Raw genomic sequence first — 20,451 nt, 5'->3', positions numbered from 1 at the left:
ATGCTACTTTAAGGGTTGTTTATATACACAGTTTCAGAGATATGGACTTTTCAGACTTATGGACCACCCCTGGTCCCAAGGGTTTGGATAACTGAGGTTCCACTGTATATAAAATACTGTTTAACTCTTAAAAACTTATTATTTGAGTTTATTAATTATAGTATGTTCGTGTTGAGCTGAATCCTCAAAAACATTTAATAACTCATGGATGCAATTACACATGATCTTGAAATTTGGCTCATTTGTAGTACTACTTGACCCGCTAAAAATATTTCAAAATCTTGTTGTTCAAATGTTTGACATAATATTTATGGCCAATCAAAATTTTCACAATACATTTCCTATGGAGAAGCCATATAAGTACAGTGTCCATTAGAGCCCTTTCCCAAACTTGTAATGGAGCCAAACTGTACGTGTTTGTTGTTGACACCTTTGCTGTTACCAATAATCATCTAGTTGGCAGAAATGTTAACTCTGTTGAGAAAAAATCCACTTTTAATTTTTAGCTGTTTTTCAGGGTTCAGCTCAACGTGAACATACTATAGGTGGTACAAAGAGAAACAAAGCCAAAACTAAGTATAACAGTAATTATTTTTAGAGGCACTTAACATGAACAAAGTCAGTTCTTACAGTTAGATAGGTGTTGTGTCTGTCAATTAATTAAATGCTATAAGTATTGCATGTTCAGGTTTTGGCTTCATCAAGTTAGAAAGCTTTTTATTTCCAGCAAAAAAGTGGTGAGGCTCTGGCCTTACTGGTCACACCTACTCTGATTCCCTTGGCCATAGCTATACATTATTTGTAGGTGTGAATGTCAGTTCCAACAAACGTCTGAGGTAACGGTCAAACTGTGCAAAAGGCTGCAGTGGCATTATAAACTAAAAGTTAAGGTTTTTGGTCAAAACTATGTATAGCTGCAATGGTGGTTGCCAGTTTTGATTAACTCTTTAGATTTACTCCTACTTTGGCATGGATCCCATCACTCACTTATTGTATTACATGTGCTTTATTCAAAGTCCAACAATTGTTTAAAGGTGGAAAGTCAAACTGACATCAAAAAAAATTACAGCTGATTTTTTTTTCCAAAAGCCACTTATTTGATCTATACATAATTTACAAACTGAATCTGTCTATTCTGGTCACTTTTGGGTCAAAATTTCCTGAGGAGGTGAATCGACGTGGCTGCACTAAATGGGTACATTCACATACGGTGCAATTAGAAATACTGTTACAGTGGTCAGTTTAGCTAATATACAGTAATCTGATTAGACAGGTTAGGTTTCATTGTATAGTTCATGATCAATAGTACAAGTATTTCCCAAACACAAAATACCTACATTAAAGCAACCAGGCACTGGGATGGATGGAATCAAATAAATCTTAGCGTATGATTTTGTCTCATGCATATATGATAGGCTGTCTTTGTGCCAGCCAATGTTGAAGAATTTTGAGATGTTATGACCCAAAACTAGCTACTAGAATCCATAGTTAATATCCCAGTTTGCCCACTGCACATGTACAATCATGCTGATGGAGATTCATTAGAATGGAGAAGTATCATTAAGTAGCATGAAATAAACTATAGACCATGTTGCAAGGTTCAGCCAAAAACCATAAATTTGCAGCACAGAGAAAGGTGAAAGGTCCAAAGATTCCAACCTGAACTCAGAAGTGAAATTAGCAATTACATTGTGCTTAATATTCCATTGAGAATGTGACATATACAATGTCTCTTTATGTGACAACTTGGAGAGATTACTTTAAGGATTGTCCCAATCTACTGTGTATAGATAGCTAGCTACAATAAATTTTGAAATTTCAAATAAATTTTGGTTTGAAATCAGGAATCTTGCAAAAATTTGGTGAGATTCAGAATCTTACACATGATTTTTGGGTGAAGTCAGACCCCTCAACATGTGCCAATACTCACAACTGAAGTTTGTAACAGAATACAGAATCAGCACACATGCAATATGTAAATGAATTTGTAAACCAGGTGTTCTTATTGTATCTGTTAGCTACTAATCCATAATACACATACATACACATGCATCATGGCATGCATGCTATTGCCACCATGACATGCTATTGCCATCATGACATGCTATCACCAAGAGTATAATTATTATAATGGGGACCCCATGTCAATAAAGAAAAACACTAGCAAGAAAGTCAAACAACTTGAAATAAAAAGACTACGATACTTGCAATGTATGCAATCAGTAGATGCTTTAAATGCATAAAATTAATGTGGCTGGATTTCCAAAAAAAGGGTCCTTCCACACAACCAATTGCTGTGCATGAATTTGAGAGACCATCACTATTATTTGTTTCAATGTAACATACGTAGCTACATATGTGAAAGTTTCTTCATTCAGTGATCTATGTTGGGGCTCATAGCTCACCACATTTTATTCAATAGCTAATTTTGGTTGTTAAAGCTGATATGTGTGGAAGACCCCTTTTGCACCAAACAGTTATAAGTTCAGGTGAAGAACACATACATTTGCGCTGTATTGTGAGTGCTTTGTGACATCTCACTTCCTGGCAAGTAATAGCTGTTTGCACTTACATTTGACAATCTACATTATAGCTGTCAACTTCTTTAAGTCCATGCATAAAACTTACTAACTTATACTATCTTTAGCACCAATTATGGTCAAACGCTAGTCTATATCTTAGTATATTTGTTGTGTCTTAATACTGTAACTGATAAATTGTTTAGTGCACTTCATGCACTTTATCTAGAGAAAATGTTTGCACTGTATTTAGCATTTTGCTAAAGCAACCAAAGTGTAATTAGCTGCATAGCAACCATGCTAATTTTACAAAATAGTTTATGTGGGTTTAATTTTACCCAAAATTGATTTAACAACTGATCTGAAGTATTACAATTGATGTCAGAAAAAAACTGAATAGCTAATCACCTGGTCCCATAAACTCCTGAAGACATACCATATTGTTATGTGTATCATCATCACTTGCCCTCTCCGGCCTCTTGACTGTCTTTAGTTACAAACTTACTTATTTGTTTAGCTAAACTCTCTATATAGGGTGACTTCTTTGTAGCTGAATTCTCTATAGGGTGACTTGTTTGTAGCTGAATTCTCTATAGGGTTATGTGTTGTAGAAGTATTATAGTTTTCTGGTGGGGATTTCTGGTGGTAAATCCATGCATGAGCTAAAACAGAGATATTTACAATGGTCACCTTGTTTATAACACTTTCACTGTAATGATCCCTACTAGCTTGTAATGGTCCTATTTTCAGTTAGTTACTAGCTATGAACATAAGTGAAAATGAGTGAGACTGGTATGAAAATGAGTGAGAATATGTAAAGGGCAGGAGATTCACTTGCAGTATGTTAATCACACTCCTAAATGCAAAGAATTTCACCTCTAGGTGGTCTGGGGTATGAGAAAAGTTTGCAACTCAAGACATTCTCAGATGCAATTTTGCAGATCAAAAGTTTTTTTTGGACAAAAATCATACAGATTTTAATCACATACATGACATAAAGGGATTAATATTATTGTATAATTATAATGTATACATAGCTATTATATAGTTCATTGCTGTGTGCCCTGTTATATTCTGATGTTGCTTTCTTCGCAGATTTGAGTACCGCTTCTGCAGGACTGCATTTATGACAAGGCTCTGTTTTGATTATAACAGATAATGACCTGAATACATAAAATAACTTTACAGCATGGAAATGACTTAGTAGCTATATAATAATTGCATGTTAAAAAAAATAATGTGAAGCTCGATGTGAAGTCAGGTGTGTGCATGCAGTGAGTTCAATAATGGCAATGGGAGACTTTTTGTTTACATGCATGGCTTCTGCTGATGGTTGGTGGCTGAACAACCCTAATATAATTACACTCATGAATACAAGCTGCAATATGATCATAGATACTACGATACAATGAAGTGCACCCTTACGAGTGATCACGTGATGCTAAGAAACGCCAAACAGGCTGCTTTGGTTCGAGATTCGTGCTGTGAGTCAGAGAGATTAATGCGTGAGTTAAGAGGTGTTGTGAGTGAGAGAGTGAGATTTTGCTTCAATGCGTGAGACTCACACAGAATGAGTGAGAGTTGAGAGCTCTGTAAAGTTTATAATATCCTTCCCTGGACCGGCGATGATTAGGTATAAAATCATTTGTGGATATACTTAGATTGCCATTTATCTTATACATTGTAGTTATCTTAGACTTGTTTCTTCTTTCTATGATTATGCTATAGCTGCATTATGTGTGAAGAGCTCAGTATAGGCTCATTGATTTACTGTTTAAACTCTATATTGGCTTAAGCCATTCTTCCTTGCAGGAGTGGTACAAACAGTTGGATAGTGCAAAAACGAGACATACATGCAGTCATATAGTACAACAGATATTAGAACACAACTACACCAGATAACAAACTGACGAGAACAGAAAAGTGCAAAAACAAAATTAATGACTCTTACAATCGGCCAAGTCACATAGCTATTATTTAGTAAATACAATTGTAATCCTGATGAAACTTCTGATAATGGAGGTCCTTGATCAGATAATGGAAAAATGATGGTATATTTTTCCACCATTGAGAAGTTCTAGAATTTTTTGGCAAAAGTATGTTAAAATCTCTCAGCAGGGTTAGCAAAGTAATCTTTCACTCTGGTGTTGTACTGAGAGTGATAATGACCAAATTGAATTGGAGGTGATAATGACATACATTTTGACTGGTGGTATTGGTGATACATTACTGAAACAGTAAGCCTGAAACTGAAAGATTTTCCTACATGGCAACCAACTGAGCCGGTTCAGAGAAATATTGTGATACATGATCAAACTTGGACAGCTGTTTGTATATACATACTGCTCTGTTCCAGCCTCTGTAAGGATTGATGGGTTACTGGAGGGCCCCACACTGGGAGGGCATAATACAGATGAGAAAGAACTAATGAGTCTAGCAGTAACTTCAACAGATGTGAGTTTAGGCAATGCTTATGACTATATTGATAAGAAAAAGATAATAAGACATTTTCATACTTCTGTTTATCCTAGGATTTCAGTGTGGTACCATTTACTGAGATACTTGGATGTTCTGACGACTTTTAAAACCACATTACACTGGACTTTGCTAGATTTAATTTCATCTTATTGTTAGTAATCCAGTTGTATATCAGGTATAACTGTGTATTTATAAATGCAGCCGCAACAGAAGGATCAGAAGTTTCAGAACCACTATACATATCAATGTTGTGTCATCAGCATATTGTACTAACACCCCATCTGTGATCTGTAAAGGTAAATAATTCATGTAAATCAAGAATAATAATGACCCCAATGTGCCGCTTCCTTGTGGAATACCACCTTTCATTCCTCTCCACTTTGAGTACTCACAATTGCGCTTGACCTGGTGAACTCTATCACTTAAGTAATTTTGAAATCAGCATAGTAATGAGCTTGACACACCTAGGTCTCTAACTCTTTTCAAAAGTAGGCAGTGGTCAAGTGAGTCAAAAGCTTTTCGAAGATCAAGAAAAGCAGCACATACTGCTTTCCCTTCACCCAAGGAATTGACTAAGTGATCTACAGCTTTAAAAAAGCAAGATGTCTTCTGTTGATGTACCACAACAGAAAGCACGGGGTGTAGCAATCTCTTTTGCTCCAAATATCTACTAAACTGCACTCATTTATCATACACTATAGCTAGCTATCTATATCATGTTAAACACAACTGACTAGAAACTAACCTCAAAATACTTTCATGGTGCCTTTGCAGTATTTATAATCAAGGATAAGTTGTTATAACATGTATCTGTACATGTACGCTATACTTACCATATTGCTTAATCATAGCTAGATATTAGAGCCTATGGAATGTGACCTAATTATTCCAAGGGGTAAAATTTTCAAGGTTGAGCAATGAAAATAAAATTTTCACGGATTTGCAGACAATCCCATATGTAATGTATGGAGGTCTAAATTTTTCAAGGATAAAATTTTTGCCAAAAACCTCAAAAAAAACGAACCCCTAGAAATATTTAGGCTATATGGTAATTCTGAGTCTTGTACATTATAATTTTAAATTATTAAATCAATAATAGAATTCATTTAGTGGAGTATTCTCATTTTGATTTATTTCCTTATACTCACAACAATCGGCACATGCTGTTCCTCCTGGTTAGATTCAACAGGGAGGACCTACTCATTGAATAACTGACTGACTGACTGAAAGAGATATAGCTATAGCTAAGTAAACATACATAACTACTTTTAGAAAGAGCTCACCCCCCTATAAAATCAATTATGGATTTCATAAGTGGCAATTGAGATACTGAGTTTTCTGTGTCAAGTTTCTGACTCCCTACTGTAGTTTTTGAACAGGCTCTCAACCATTATATCCTTGGTGATTGTGACTAATAGAGCAGTCAATAACTCTAATAGTGCAGTCAGTGAAGTGTTTGAATAGCTGCCACTCAATTCAGACTCAATTAAAACCAGTACCATATTGGTACTGATCTCTATACACTGTAAATTCTGAAGTACAAAACTCATACTAATGGACTGATGGTATGTTTTCTGTGATCACTTGATGTGATGTAGTAAGAAAATATATATACCGTTTAACAATTCTGAATTTGGTGCATATATACCCCATTTAGATCACTCAGATTCCAATGACAATTACAACTATTAAGTTTGTAATATGAAATGCAACTAGATTTTCCCTGACTACATACATCTTGGCCTGGTTGTGCCCATGCACCCACTGCATATAATGTTTACTGCGGCAGTCACAGTTATAATATAGTAATATAATAAGGAGCATGCAACGATGCAAATTATTCTAGCAAAGCATGCAAGTGCATTATGAAAACTGTATAGTAATAGTTTAAGACTATGGCACTAGCAGAAACTGGAAAGAACATAATGCATGCTCAAAGTCACCAGTATACTTCCTGTTGTGAGAATCTGCATTGTGACTTATGTGTGGATAACGGTGGTTGCTCTTTGAAATAAACCTATCTCTAAGCAATTGTATGAGTGTGGCATACAGTGAAAAAAGTCAAAGTGAATATAAAATGCACTTTTACATATACCAAGGCCTTGATAAAACAACAGTAGTATAGCCTTATAGCTATACTTTGTGAAATTGTTTCTTTAAAACTATTTTTTGCATGCAGATCCATGCATACAAATTATACTGTTATTGTCCATAACATCACGTACTACTAATGTTTTGGTAGAACAGATGCACAGCACAATAAAATGCAAACCCTGCAGGCCAGTCAAGTGGCCCTATATTTTGTCTATACTTAAACTAAACGTTGCTGTTGCACTTACAGTATACACAGCTATAGTCGTGGGCCTTGTGGCCATAGATATTATAGTACTATATTATCCTTGTCGTGGCCAGACTTTTTTTTTCTTAAATTCCCTACCCCAACACAAGAGAAAAAAGTGGTCTGGCCATGTGAGAATAATACACAGCAGCAATATAATATATTAATAATTTTTTTCTGTGCATATATAATTTAATGGAAATGTGACTGCGATAAATTTAGTGATAATCTGGTTTGCTATAATGAATTCCATATTTACTTAACACTGGGTCTGCTTGTCTCATTATTCTAGAAACAGTTGCAATGTTCTCTGGTGAATATGGGTCAAAATTCAAATGTTTAGATCTTTTGAAGTATCCATCGCTGGTTTGCATGACACAGTCAATAATTTCACTTGACACAGAGTATTTCAGAAAGTCCAACACCTTTTCCAGTTCTTGTCTAGTATTAGCTACAAGCTTCTCATACTGTACAATGTGCACTGGTACTACAGACTGGTCCAGCCATGTGAGGATCTGGTAGGACCATAATGTAGTCTTGTACTGGAGGAACCATTCCCAGTTTGGGTTACCTATAACAAACAAATAAAATACATCATAGAAATTGTCTGCTTTGATCTACCAACCTTTTCTGCAGACTGATGTTTCAGGACCCTAGAATTCTAAGGGCAATTAATCACTGCATTTATATTACAATGAGTACAGCTATGGTATCAGTTGTAATTTTAATTGCAAGTGTGTATAGCAATAGGTAAAATTTTGACTTATGATCCTAGCCAAAGTTTGACATAATGTTTCATGCACACAACATGTTTCACTTCTCGGCTCCATCCCCCTGAAAAATAAATTACCACATAGTTCATCTCGTCAAGTTGCTTTATTAGAATTGCATCATACCAATTTAATTATAATGTGGGTCTTTTTACGATTAATTCAAAGGCATATTATGGCAGCTGTGGTTCCAGGTACTTATTTGTAACTATTCTGGGAGGAGACAGAATGCTTGTGAAGCCAGTTGGTGTGTGCTCTATACACAATATATGGTCACACAATACCTATGAAGTTCTTCTCAGTAGCTAATCCAGTGTGTCCGTATCCTCCCCATCTTCTATTGGCTTCACTCAATAGTGCATCATATGGATTACGAATTAGAAATATTGCTTGATTGTAGTGAGCCTTTCCAAACATCTCCTGAGATATTGGCACAAGTGTTGCTTCAGCTTGGTGTGTTTTTACAACAATTACATTTCCAGTCACAATGTGCTCCCCAGGGTGAACCATCTTTAAGGCTTTATCACAGTAGATGGAACCAGTGAATACACCAGTGGCTTGTTCTATCAAATATCTCATCCACGTGTTACCTGATCCAGGGAAACTGACCAATGCTGTGATAGGCTTTGTCCTGTTGAGAAATCTTAACTTCTTGTAACAAAGTGGGTTGGCACAGTTCTTCTGACCACCACAAGAAGTTAAGTGATTGTGAGAGTTTTCGTGTGGGGTGCAGTCATGGTAACGGTTCAGGGACACCTCGTCCAGATACTCCAGACCTTCTACAGCATTCATGTCAACCAGCTTCCTTAATTCCTTCAGGGGAACGTAAATCTTTTCAGTAGTAGCAACAGTGGGAGTATTGACTGTTGAATTGTGGCTGTCAGCATCACATGGACAGTGACACCCAGCAGCAGCCTGTACAATGGTTGGTGACAGAGTGAGGTCAACACACCAGTCCATCACATTAATCGCAATACTTATAAGGACAACGATAAAAAGGATAAATTGACGCAGTGAGATCATGATGGCCGAGGAGACCCACGAGGATAAACAACAACAGCCGGTGGTAGGCGGAGCTCGATCGTTTGTTGGAGACTTTTCCTGTAGTATTGTCTGATCCTCACAACATTACCATTACATTTTACGAGACCTTAATCGTAATATTGACCGCGGCAGCAATCCTATCATCTATATATTTCGACTTGTGTATCGAGCAAAACGTTTAAGCGCTACTGTAAAGTATTTATGCTGTGCACACCTATGGGTGGAGCTACAGCAAATTAAAGTTGTACACGCCGGAGCTGAAGCGAAACTTCTTACAGAGTGACCTCGACTATGATTCTGACCTTTAGTAGTAAAGAAGTAACTGATACCAGTAACTAGTGCTGACAGGTGTGTTCTACTACTAGCAATCCCTAATTAAAGCGCGTATACATGAGCTAAATTATCCACCTGATGATGGAGCAATGGAAGAGAAAAGTAGCCATCGTTACTGGAGCTTCATCTGGGATAGGTCGAGAGGTGGCGAAACAGTTGGCATTAAATGGAATGATTGTGATTGGGTGTGCGAGAAATCAAGGTAGACTGGAGGTATGAAGTAGACTAGACATGCCATCATAGATTTTCCACGTCTATGATGCCATCATAAATAATATACGACTTAGTGTCGTGTAGCCAGACCCTATTTCTCCGCACGGCGCTTATCGATTGGAAATCATAAGCGCCTGCTCCGAAAGGGTCTGGGGACTCTGCAATAAAAAAGTTCTGCAGGCAAACCACCCTTAGGTAGGTGAGCGTTGATTGGTCCTAAACCACTTTCAGAAGAAGTGTGGATGACCACAGTTGGCTTCATCCTATAGGCAAGGCTTCAGCCTGTTCAAACTTAGGCTCCTAGGCTATGGGTAAACACCTCGAACAGGCTCTGCCTTCTGTGTACACCCTCCAGTGCCTAACTGGTAAAAGTAGATAATAACAATAACAACTTTAAAACCAAGATAAGAGAGCTATAAAATTTGCTTGTAATGAATGTAATCATGCCTGAGGTGTGAGCTGATCAGTCTCGCCTCCAGACAGCTCGCAGAGAAAATGGCAGATGTAGCTGGTATATATAATTCAAGGTGACAGTAGTAGTACTGTATTGACTATGCCACGAGCCCGGCTATCTAGATGCGAGACTCAGTATATTTGCGTGACATATCTCAGACATGATTACGCTCATTTCAAGCAAATTTAGTAACTTTTACCTTGGTTGTAATTAAAGTTTGAACAGGCTGAAGCCTTGCCTATAGCTGAGGATGAAGCCAACTGTGGTCATCCACACGGTATGTCTGAGATATGTCACGCAAATATACTGAGTCTCGCATCTAGATAGCCTGGCTCGTGGCATAGTCAATACAGTACTACTACTACTGTCACCTTGATTTATATATACTAGCTACATCTGCCATTTTCTCTGCGAGCTGTCTGGAGGCGAGACTGATCAGCTCACACCTCAGGCATGATTACGTTCATTACAAGCAAATTTTATAGCTCTCTTATCTTGGTTTTAGAGTTTGAACAGGCTGAAGCCTTGCCTATAGCTAAGGATGAAGCCAACTGTGGTCATCCACACCTCTTCTGAAAGTGGTTTAGGACCAATCAACGCTCACCTACCCAGGGGTGGTTTGCCTGCAGAACTTTTCAATAGACGATATGCACTGCCGTATTTTTCTAATACTCTCGTGATATCCGTGACGTCATGACGGTGAATGAGTATTGAGACTTTCAATGGCGGAAGGTGTTGAAGTGTATCGTACGTGGACAGTGGAACAGCTAAAGGATTTTCTACGCCACCGACGGATTCATTTAACCGGAAACAAAGAAGAACTGGTTGAAAAAGTGCATGACATTGTTCAAACGGACAGTTTGGAAGCTGAACTCGAAGCTGTATCATTCCAACGTGTTGATTTTCCTGCTCCTCCCGGGTTCACTGAGCTACCAAATGAAAGCTGGATCGAAGATGACTTTCCACTAGTCACAGAGAGCCGAGTAACAAGCTATCTGAAGGCGAAACAGGGATACACCAAGAATTTTAGAACTGGCATCCGTTTGTGTCAGTGTGGCCATGTTTTCAGCCTAGAAATAGCAAGTTCTGGCAACTTTAACTATGTAAAGGCTAAGTGTAGACCCACAATGCGTAAAGTGCCACAATTTTACTCGTTGTTTATAAAGCTAGACAGTAGTAGTGGCACACTTATTGGTGGTAACTGTGAATGTCCTGCTGGGGAGTCACAGAGCTGTGTACATGTTGCTGCACTGCTTATAACACTCTTAGAGGTTACTCCTCAGGCATGCACAAGTATGAGATGTGCTTGGTCTAGGCCTGCACAAGGAGGGAAAGCATGCTTGGCTGCAACTCTGGATTTTGGGAGGTCATCATCAAGTGGATATTTTGCTTATGATGGACCAGTTTTACCAGTGGATGACCTCCTGCAGAAGCTAGATGATGCTGGTTGTGATTCAGGAGTGAAGCAGTACTTTGACCAAGAAAGAGAGAGAGGCCAGCATACACATCCTCCGTCTAGTGCCAACCCTGTATTGATCGATCCACTAGACAAATTGTGTGAGATATCCGCTTCACGAGATGTTACTGTGCAAGACCTAGTGGAAGCATTAAGGCCAACAAAAGAAGACGTGGAGTTGATACAAAGCATGAGCATAGGTCAACGCAATAATCCTATTTGGATGGATGCAAGGCAGTGGCGTGTTACTTCAAGCAACTTTGGCAAAGTCTGCAATAGAAGTTTTAAGCAGCTGTATCCAATCTCTCTTATTAAATTCATTCTAGGGGATTATGGAGCTTTTAATACAGCTGCATTACAGTGGGGATGTGACCACGAGTCAGAAGCAATTCAACTCTATATGAATTTGACTGGAATTCACGTTGACGATTGTGGAGTCTTCCTTAGTGAGGAATATCCACATCTAGCCACATCTCCAGATGGCGTTATTCGTCTCACAAATGAAGAGTTTGCTGTCATAGAAGTCAAGTGTCCCTATAAGCATCGTGACCACAGCATTGCAGATTCGTGTGAGGATGCAGCATTTTGTTTATATGTTGATGAAAGTGGTCTGCATCAGCTTAAGCGGACACACGATTATTATTATCAAATAACTGGCCAGCTTGCATTAACTGGAGCACAATTTTGTGATCTTGTTGTATGGACCAATCTCGAAATACATGTCGAAAGAATCTTTCTGGACAATGAGTTGTGGACAGAAATGGTTGGAAAACTAAATCATTTTTATTATACTTCTTTAGGTATAGAAATATTAGATAGGCTTTGTAACATGTAATTTTTATTAAAACCATCTTCTGTTAAAAACTATTGTGAATTATTTCTTCCTTACATAGATTTATTATATCACTGTTTGTCCATAATAGATTAATGTCTGGCATGCATAGTACCTCCACCAACAATTGCAGGATCTTGGCAACTGCTCTATGCTGCTCTGCAATGTTCAATAGTGGGAAAACATGGCAGGGAAAAATTTAGTGAATTTCTAAGTTATCTTATAAGCTTTTGCTTAAGATTACACAGTGCACACACAATTACAATCATGTCATCTATAATTTGTTTATTGGTACGATTGCACAGTGTCTCAGTGAATACTTTGTATTCCTTCATTTTTTTTATAGCGTTCTCTACCCTAATCCTTACACTGGCAATTGTGCGAGACTGCATTGCATCTTCTGTTGAAAGTCTGCCATCACTTAAAAAACTTGGAATGGTAAGGAAGCATCTCTTATGGGCAAACAAGTCTCGGGCATTATAGCCTTTATTGGCCAAAATTCTTTGTCCTGGTTTCAATTCATCAAGTATACCACTATGCTGAATGGTGAACCTATCACTGCTGCTACCAGAAAAGCCAGGAGAAACAAAGATGAAAACACCAGTAAATGTGTCTATGGCTACCAAGTATTTCACAGTAGTGTGACTCTTATAGTCACTGTACGAGGATTTCTGAGTGGTCAGGTTACTGGGATGCTGAATAAAAATTTCTGTGCCATCAATGATGCCAACGGAATTTGGCAAAACATTGTAAGGTGGATCTGTCGGACCTAATGTGGTTTGCGGCCATTTAATAAGTCCCTTTAACTGAGCACTTAATAACGGTACCCAGTTGTTCAATAGTTGAGACACTGAGCTTTGTTCTATACTAAATCTGCACGCCAGGTCATTTTGAGTGAGATTATGTCGGAGCCGCATCAGTATTAACAACAACTTCTGTGAGGGTGAAAGTTCAATAACTGTTCCCTTCTTTCTCGATACAGGCTCCAACCAGTCAATTAGACAATCAAATGTCTTCCTTGATATTCCAGTATACATTTGTACTTGGAAGTCACTTAGAATTCTTAAACTTAGTCGCTGGACAGAAGTGTTAAAAGTTTCTATTGTTTCTTTTAGTCTCATATTTTCTTGACGTAACTTGTAATTCTCTTGTTGTAGTTTAATGATCTCAGCATCTTTGGTAAATCCTTCATTTGTCACAACTGTGACATCAGTATCTAACATTTGTACACTACCACCATCCGTGTCTTGTTCTCCATTGGATGAATCACCTTGAGGGATAAATGGACCATGGCCTTGGTCATCAGGGGATAACTCCTCATGGGCAGGTCGAATGTCAACCAGGTCATCCCTGGACAAATCACATGGAAGAACAGAGCCTTCCTCTACATTGGATTGTTGCTGTTCCTCACACTCAACACCTGTTTCAGTATGTAGGGCGGCAACATCAATATCACAAGATGGTAAAGGAGCAACTGGCTTATGGCTATGGGTCACCTTCCTCCTTTTTGGTGCTGGAGCACTTGAAGGGTAGTGCCCTGGCCTCTTGAAATTGATTGGAAAAACATCTTTGTTATCCTTGGTTGGTCCTTTAAAGTCTGGATAATGTACATTGCAAATTACACTCCCCTTTGTAGGCTGCCACTTAGTTCCCCTAGGTCCTTGCCTCGTGAGATTGATCTTCTGGACTACTGCTTGCTTTACACGCTGGGGCATGCAGGCAATAGTGTGTAATGACAAAATATCCTGCTTTGGGCAATTCTTGTGTTGAAGGGTAGGGCACTCACAGAGCCGATTTTCATCTATATCTTCAGCACACCTTCCCTTCCTATTGTGACAACCCCAAACACAACACTGGCGCCTCGACATGTTGCCTTAGTAGAGCGTTAGTAGGGCGATATCAACTTCCTTCTCACAAGCGTTCACCATCAGGATTTCTAGAAATATCAAAATTACAAAATATCGTAATTTTTTCATCTGATAATAAGACCACGCATATCGTCTATTGTAGAGTCCCCAGACCCATTCGGAGCAGGCGCTTATAATTTCCAATCGATAAGCGCCGTGCAGAGAAATAGGGTCTGGCTATGCGAGACTATATACGACTAGTACTCGCATTTTTTTTTTTGTATTCCAATCCATGGTTTGTATATTATCTATGATGTCATTATATTATTTTGCTTGGCCAGGCCAAGTTGATTCACAGTTTATCGTCAGAGATATTTGAAAAGGTCGTGAGGGTGGGAGGTCATTTTTCATGTTTCATTAAAAAAGGTTTTTTTTATGATTATGATTAAATACGGGTAAAGGCAAAGCCTGTATACCCGATCAATGCGTTATACAAAAGTAAATCTAAAATCTAAAAAAATAATTATCTAACAGTGATTTAAAAGTGTTAATTGAAGAACTTTCTACAACAGAGGTAGGTAAACTGTTCCACTCATTAATCACTCTGTTCATAAAATAATTAGATCTGCATAATAATCTTGAACGTTGCTTGAACAATTTAATACGGTGTCCCCTGGTAGTAGTAGTAGTAGTGGAGTAGGTGTATAGATTAGTAAAGTCAGAGCTGAAGTAGTTGTTAAGAATTTTGTATAGAAAAATTAAATCACCCCTCTGGCGTCTATGCAACAGTTTGTACATGGTGCAACATTTAAAAGGCATATTTGAAAACATTGCAGCCTGACTTGAGCTTTAATAAATATATATCATGACTATCCCTTGTGGACTCAGAAGCTACTAGGACCAGTAGATCTGTTTTTTTAGCCCAGAGGTTACAACTAACTACTTAATTACTGCTTTAGCAACAGTTTAATCAGTTGTCTGTATACTGAAATGTTACAGCAATCACAGAAAATTTATAGTTACAATATTACGTAAAGGGAAAAACCTAGAAAAATACCTATACATAATCCTGCAGGCAATGTCAATTCCAAAATTTTCCTACCTCATGCACCAACACCACAAATTTTATGTGTTAACCAGACAAAGTACATACACTTAGGCCAGGCAAACTTGATTACTTGTTTCTCATCCACAAAAATTCAGATTTCCATGTGGGAGGGAGGTCATTTTTCATTATTCATTAGCTATTAAAGAAAATACTCCAAATCAAGCTTTCTGTTACTATAAAGGTTAGTCAAAGCTTTTAAGAACTAGTACTTACACGTTTCTTAGGTGCAATGACATTTACTGTACTTTAGAATGATAGCCAGCCTTCTTAGCATCAAAATAAGTATGCACGTGATTGATAACAGCAATATTGAAATTAGAGGCGGTAGGGTAAGAAGGGATGTGGGTGGGGATGAGAAACAATTATTATAGTTTGCCTGGCCTTACTATGTTAACCATACTATGAACATCAAAATAGTTGAAAATGTTCCTGACTTTATTCAAGTAAACAAATCATCAAAATTTATTGAAGATGCTACAGACACAACAGTCAAACAGATGATCGTTCTGTTTGTCACACACAGTCACACACCAGGGGTGAAAGAGGCACCTTGAGCTTGGATGTATATAGCTAGACTTATCCACAGGATGACATGCCTTAAGCTTAATTTGAAGCATGCTAATTAAAGGGGGTCTGGGGGCATGCCTCCAGGAAATTTTGAAAATTATACCCTAGCTCTGATATTGAATGTGAGAGCGATTTTAGCAGACTATCAAAATATTAGCTTGACTTCTGCATTAGGGTGACTGCTCTATTAGGGTATATTGTATTTGTATTAATACGTGGTTGACAGTCTGGGGTAACGTTTCAGATAATTAGATTGAATCTTGAATGTGATTTTAGCAGTACAGTCAATATAATATTTGTTGACTGTTGTATAAGGTGACTGTTCTATTAGAGTATATCAATATTGATGACAACTAGAGATAATTTAGGAGGGGATGAGCCCCTCAATAATCTCTTTGACAGGGGCTCAGCCCCCTTCTTTGCTCCCCTGACAAAGACATTGCAATAGTTCACCATGTCTACGAAAACGTGTTCCGGAAAACATGAGCAATAATGAATTATGAATTTATTACTCATTTCCTAAAAACCCAGAAAATAAACTGTGAATCAACTTGGCCTGGCCTTAACTGATGCTTCTTACTCATTGTTACTTTATAGTTTTTGTTTGTTTACTCTGTTGCTAGTTAATGTTTTTGTGTTGTTCTTTTGTACCACTGTAACATGTACCGTATGTGTTTTGGGGGCATGGCTAGCCTTTTCTTCGGAAATTATACAACCCTAGTACTAAGAATAATATGAAATGCAGTCAAGATAATGTCATTAATAAATAATTAGTGTATGCAAAAACTACAAGGTCTATGAACTTACGCTAACTGGGCATCGGATTGCTGGTGAACAAAGGCACAAATGTACCATTGATTGAAATGGTATGACAATTCTACTTAACACCTACCACATGGCATGTATTCCAATGTGAGGAACGGGTATTAAGAGGTGAAACGACGAGCCGTCATGTATGAAAGCAGACATAGAAATGATTAGTGTTAATTAGTTCCACGAATATGTGCTTTAGAGCCATTTGTTTAGCAGGTGACAGAGGTGGTTTAGTGTTTCACTAACTTGTCAGACATTGGAGAGAGGGTGCTTGTAAGGCAATGGCTCTGTTATATTATGTACTGTACAATCCAGATACTCTAATAGAGCAGTCATTTATCTGTGTTATAGAATATACACTTAATTTCCAGTAACAATTGGCTCTTCATTCTAAAATTAATACTATACTGTTTACAAGGAGCTGAGCACTGTATGTCACAACTTGCAAACTTGTACAGATTGATTTACCCTAATAGAGCAGTCACTTATATTACTTTAATATAGCAGTCAGTTTCATACTAGGTATTGTCACTATTCTCTTGAACACAGTACATATGGTAGCTACACACTGTGTAAGCCTTTTGCCCTGTTGTTAGGTTGACACGTTTCCTTGGTTGTATGTGTCCTGGCCGTAGTAATAACAAGTAGTAGGAATTCTCAGTCTGATTAAGGAACATAGCCATAAAAGCAGTGAAACAAGGGAGGTTGCCTACACCTGCAGATATACTAGTGAACATTTAATTTCTACTACCGTAAAGCCGTAGTGCATCTATCTTCAAATCCAGTGTTATGCAGAAGAAAACATTCACAGACAGCCAGATATTGAATTTTTTTTTAAAACATTGTCAAGACTTCTGCCTGCCTCACTGCCTGTGGTTGCAAGGCTAGAGGCCAAACAAAACAATGCATGGCCACCAATTTACACCACAATAACAAACTCACTGGTGGCATGTGCCTTATGGAGTTCCAACGAATACACATTTGCATTTAGCCATGACAAATTCTTTACTAGTAGCAGTAGGTGAGCAAGTGTTAAGTGTTCTATAACCAGTCCCAGTGTATGAAGTATCACATGCATGGGTGACCTTGCAGTATGAATAGGAGCTAGGAAGAGTTGAAACTACATACTAATATAGAGCTATAGTCCTAACATAAGAGGTGCTGAAGAGGGATGGTCTGCTGTTATGAAACTGTTGCTGAGACATCTTTGTGTTTAATTATGTGTGTTGCATGCACTGTAGATGTAATTGTAAATACTAGGAATTTATATTCGAAGAATAGTAGGGCTTTGAAATTTATTTTCAAAGAGAAGAGCCTCTTTGAAATATCTGAAGGTAAATACCCTACCCGTTATACGGTAACTCCCAAATCCCTAACCACAACCATTACTGTCAATTGTTCACTTTATTTATTCCAGGAGCTTATGGCTTTGGCGGCTCCAATAAAAATTCTAGTTTAAATCTGCTTAGTTAATTGTATAACTTTATAATAATTATTTACCAATTATTGTTCTAGAACATTTTTTGCACTAATATTAACAAATACGTTATATACAATTGTATTTTATCTTCATGCAATAAGGTGACAGCTGCAATGATGCTGTTGCCAATCATTTTAATGATTACACTGTCATCATTAAGAATGATTTGGTAGTAATATTGTTGCAGCTATTTCTTTAAATGCCATTGATTTTTCCATCCAGGCTTTTTTTTGTGGGGGGGGGGGGGGGGGGGATGGGAACACTATTTTTCACTGCTTTGTTGTTTTGGTATGGACCAGGATCAAAGGATAGTAGATCCTAGGACCCTAAAGAGATGATGTTATTGAAGTATGAATAGTTGCCTATTTATTCTGTGCACCTGTATGGCTGTATACAGTATACAGTGTGTTTACTTGTACTTTAGGAATTATCCCAAGAGGTCACTGGTGCATCTGGTAAAGTGGTAGCCATGAAATGTGATGTTCGTAAAGAGGAAGACATTTTGTCAATGTTTGATAACATTAAGACTCAGTTTGGTGGCGCAGATGTGTGTATCAACAATGCTGGACTAATGAGGCCTTCACCACTGCTTAGTGGATCCACTGAGGAATGGAGAGAGCAATTGGAGGTTAGTAAATTATTTTCCTATCACATCTTGTTGGTAATACCATTCAGATTAATGTACTTGGTGCTTGTGTAATGACAAGAGAATTTGTCACACGATTAAAAGAGAGGCACTGTGACACAGGCCACATTATAATGATCAACAGGTAGGATATATGCATAAACAAGTGATAGCACAATCTTCACAAATTTCTTACAGCATATTTGGACACATGGTACCAGTAGGGTCCACGGCACACATGTACTCAGTCACCAAGTTTGCTCTCAAAGCCATCACTGAGGGAATCAGACAGGAGCTGAGAGTAATGGATTCAGGAATCAAGATTACAGTAAGTATATAGTTATCTAAATGTTGAGGCTGTGTTGTGTACATGTAGGAAATTTCTCCTGGTCATGTGTACACTGAGATTGCGGAACGTGCATTTAAATGTGACAAAGACACAGCCAAGGCCATCTTTGACCAAATAGCTCCTGAGGTATGTGTCTCTTGGACTTGATGGCAGATAAGTACAAGGTTGTCAATCCCACCACAGGCACTATATCCTGAAGACATTGCTAGTACTGTCTTACATGTACTATCATCTCCACCAAGAGTGCAGGTAATCTGTATGGGTGACCTGATCTAACTGAGTGTAACTTGTGTGTTTAACAGGTACATGAAATGAAGGTTATTCCAGTCACTGCAATACGATATTGATATATTACACACAACTACGTTTTTGTTTCAGTTATATGTACTCTAAGCTTAAATATAGAAAGTTACTTTTAACTACTCAGGTAGTGGGGAGGAGAAGGAAAAGAGCTATCTGATTAAATTTGTTCTTTATTGTTAGCGTTACAGCAATATCATGCAGCTAAAATTAATGTATTTTAGCCATGTACATGTAATAGTTATAATTACTCTGAATACAACTACCAACATATCCAGAGAAGATGCTTTGCAATAACCACAGTATGAACATAGAATAATTGTGGTTTTGTTTTTTAGTGTTATTACTTATTAGCAGCAGATTAGCCTAATGGAATTAAATACCTGGAGGATGCACTCATAGAGTCCTTGAAAGTCAACTTTGAACTCAAGCCACACTGCAGCATTAATGCTGTGCCCTAAGCACTGCCCTTTATGACAGCTAGTATTATACCACAGCCAGCTAGAAAATATTATCTAGTTAAAGTGGCTTACAATGCTTATGCTTATTCAATAAAGATCAGTCAAAATTATTACTAAATGCAATTCATGTCGGGGGAGCATGTCCTAAACCCCTCTAGATAAAGCACACTCCACATGCTGTATAGCTGCTAGCTAGCTACTGATTGTACAAACATGCAGTTGCATGCATTATAGATGACTTTAGCTTATCACCCCCACTTGGGAAATCCTAGATCTGCCCCTGTCAAACTTATAAGATATGGAATTTTAACTTTAGAGCAAAGCTGTAAAGCCGCAGCCGGGATGTTTGGCACAATGATGAGATAGCAGTACAAAAGTCAAGAAGAAGAGTGTTCAATTTCAGCAAACACACTGGTATTTGTTCTCTTTGGTGTTAATGTTAGATGCATTATTACTGAGAGTAG

General features: G+C 37.9%; 2 protein-coding genes across 2 annotated transcripts; one reads left to right on the top strand and one right to left on the bottom strand.

Moving 5' to 3' along the window:
* Positions 1–7,489: 7,489 nt before the first annotated feature.
* Positions 7,490–9,363, bottom strand: LOC136244491 (WSCD family member AGAP003962-like). The gene is made up of 2 exons (XM_066036085.1): positions 8,390–9,363; positions 7,490–7,906 (listed from the first exon to the last, which is right to left on the bottom strand). Exons 1-2 carry the CDS (start codon positions 9,126–9,128, stop codon positions 7,554–7,556), a joined length of 1,092 nt encoding a protein of 363 aa, XP_065892157.1. The 5' UTR covers positions 9,129–9,363; the 3' UTR covers positions 7,490–7,553.
* LOC136244492 (dehydrogenase/reductase SDR family member 11-like) lies at positions 9,336–19,799 on the top strand. The gene is made up of 7 exons (XM_066036086.1): positions 9,336–9,695; positions 18,677–18,880; positions 18,928–19,022; positions 19,076–19,205; positions 19,254–19,352; positions 19,410–19,475; positions 19,529–19,799. Exons 1-7 carry the CDS (start codon positions 9,561–9,563, stop codon positions 19,571–19,573), a joined length of 774 nt encoding a protein of 257 aa, XP_065892158.1. The 5' UTR covers positions 9,336–9,560; the 3' UTR covers positions 19,574–19,799.
* The last annotated feature ends 652 nt before the right edge of the window (positions 19,800–20,451 follow it).

The sequence above is a fragment of the Dysidea avara genome, chromosome 14 (assembly GCF_963678975.1).
Source record: "Dysidea avara chromosome 14, odDysAvar1.4, whole genome shotgun sequence".
Classification (NCBI taxonomy): Eukaryota; Metazoa; Porifera; class Demospongiae; order Dictyoceratida; family Dysideidae; genus Dysidea; species Dysidea avara.
This window is presented reverse-complemented; position numbering and strand designations above follow the sequence as displayed.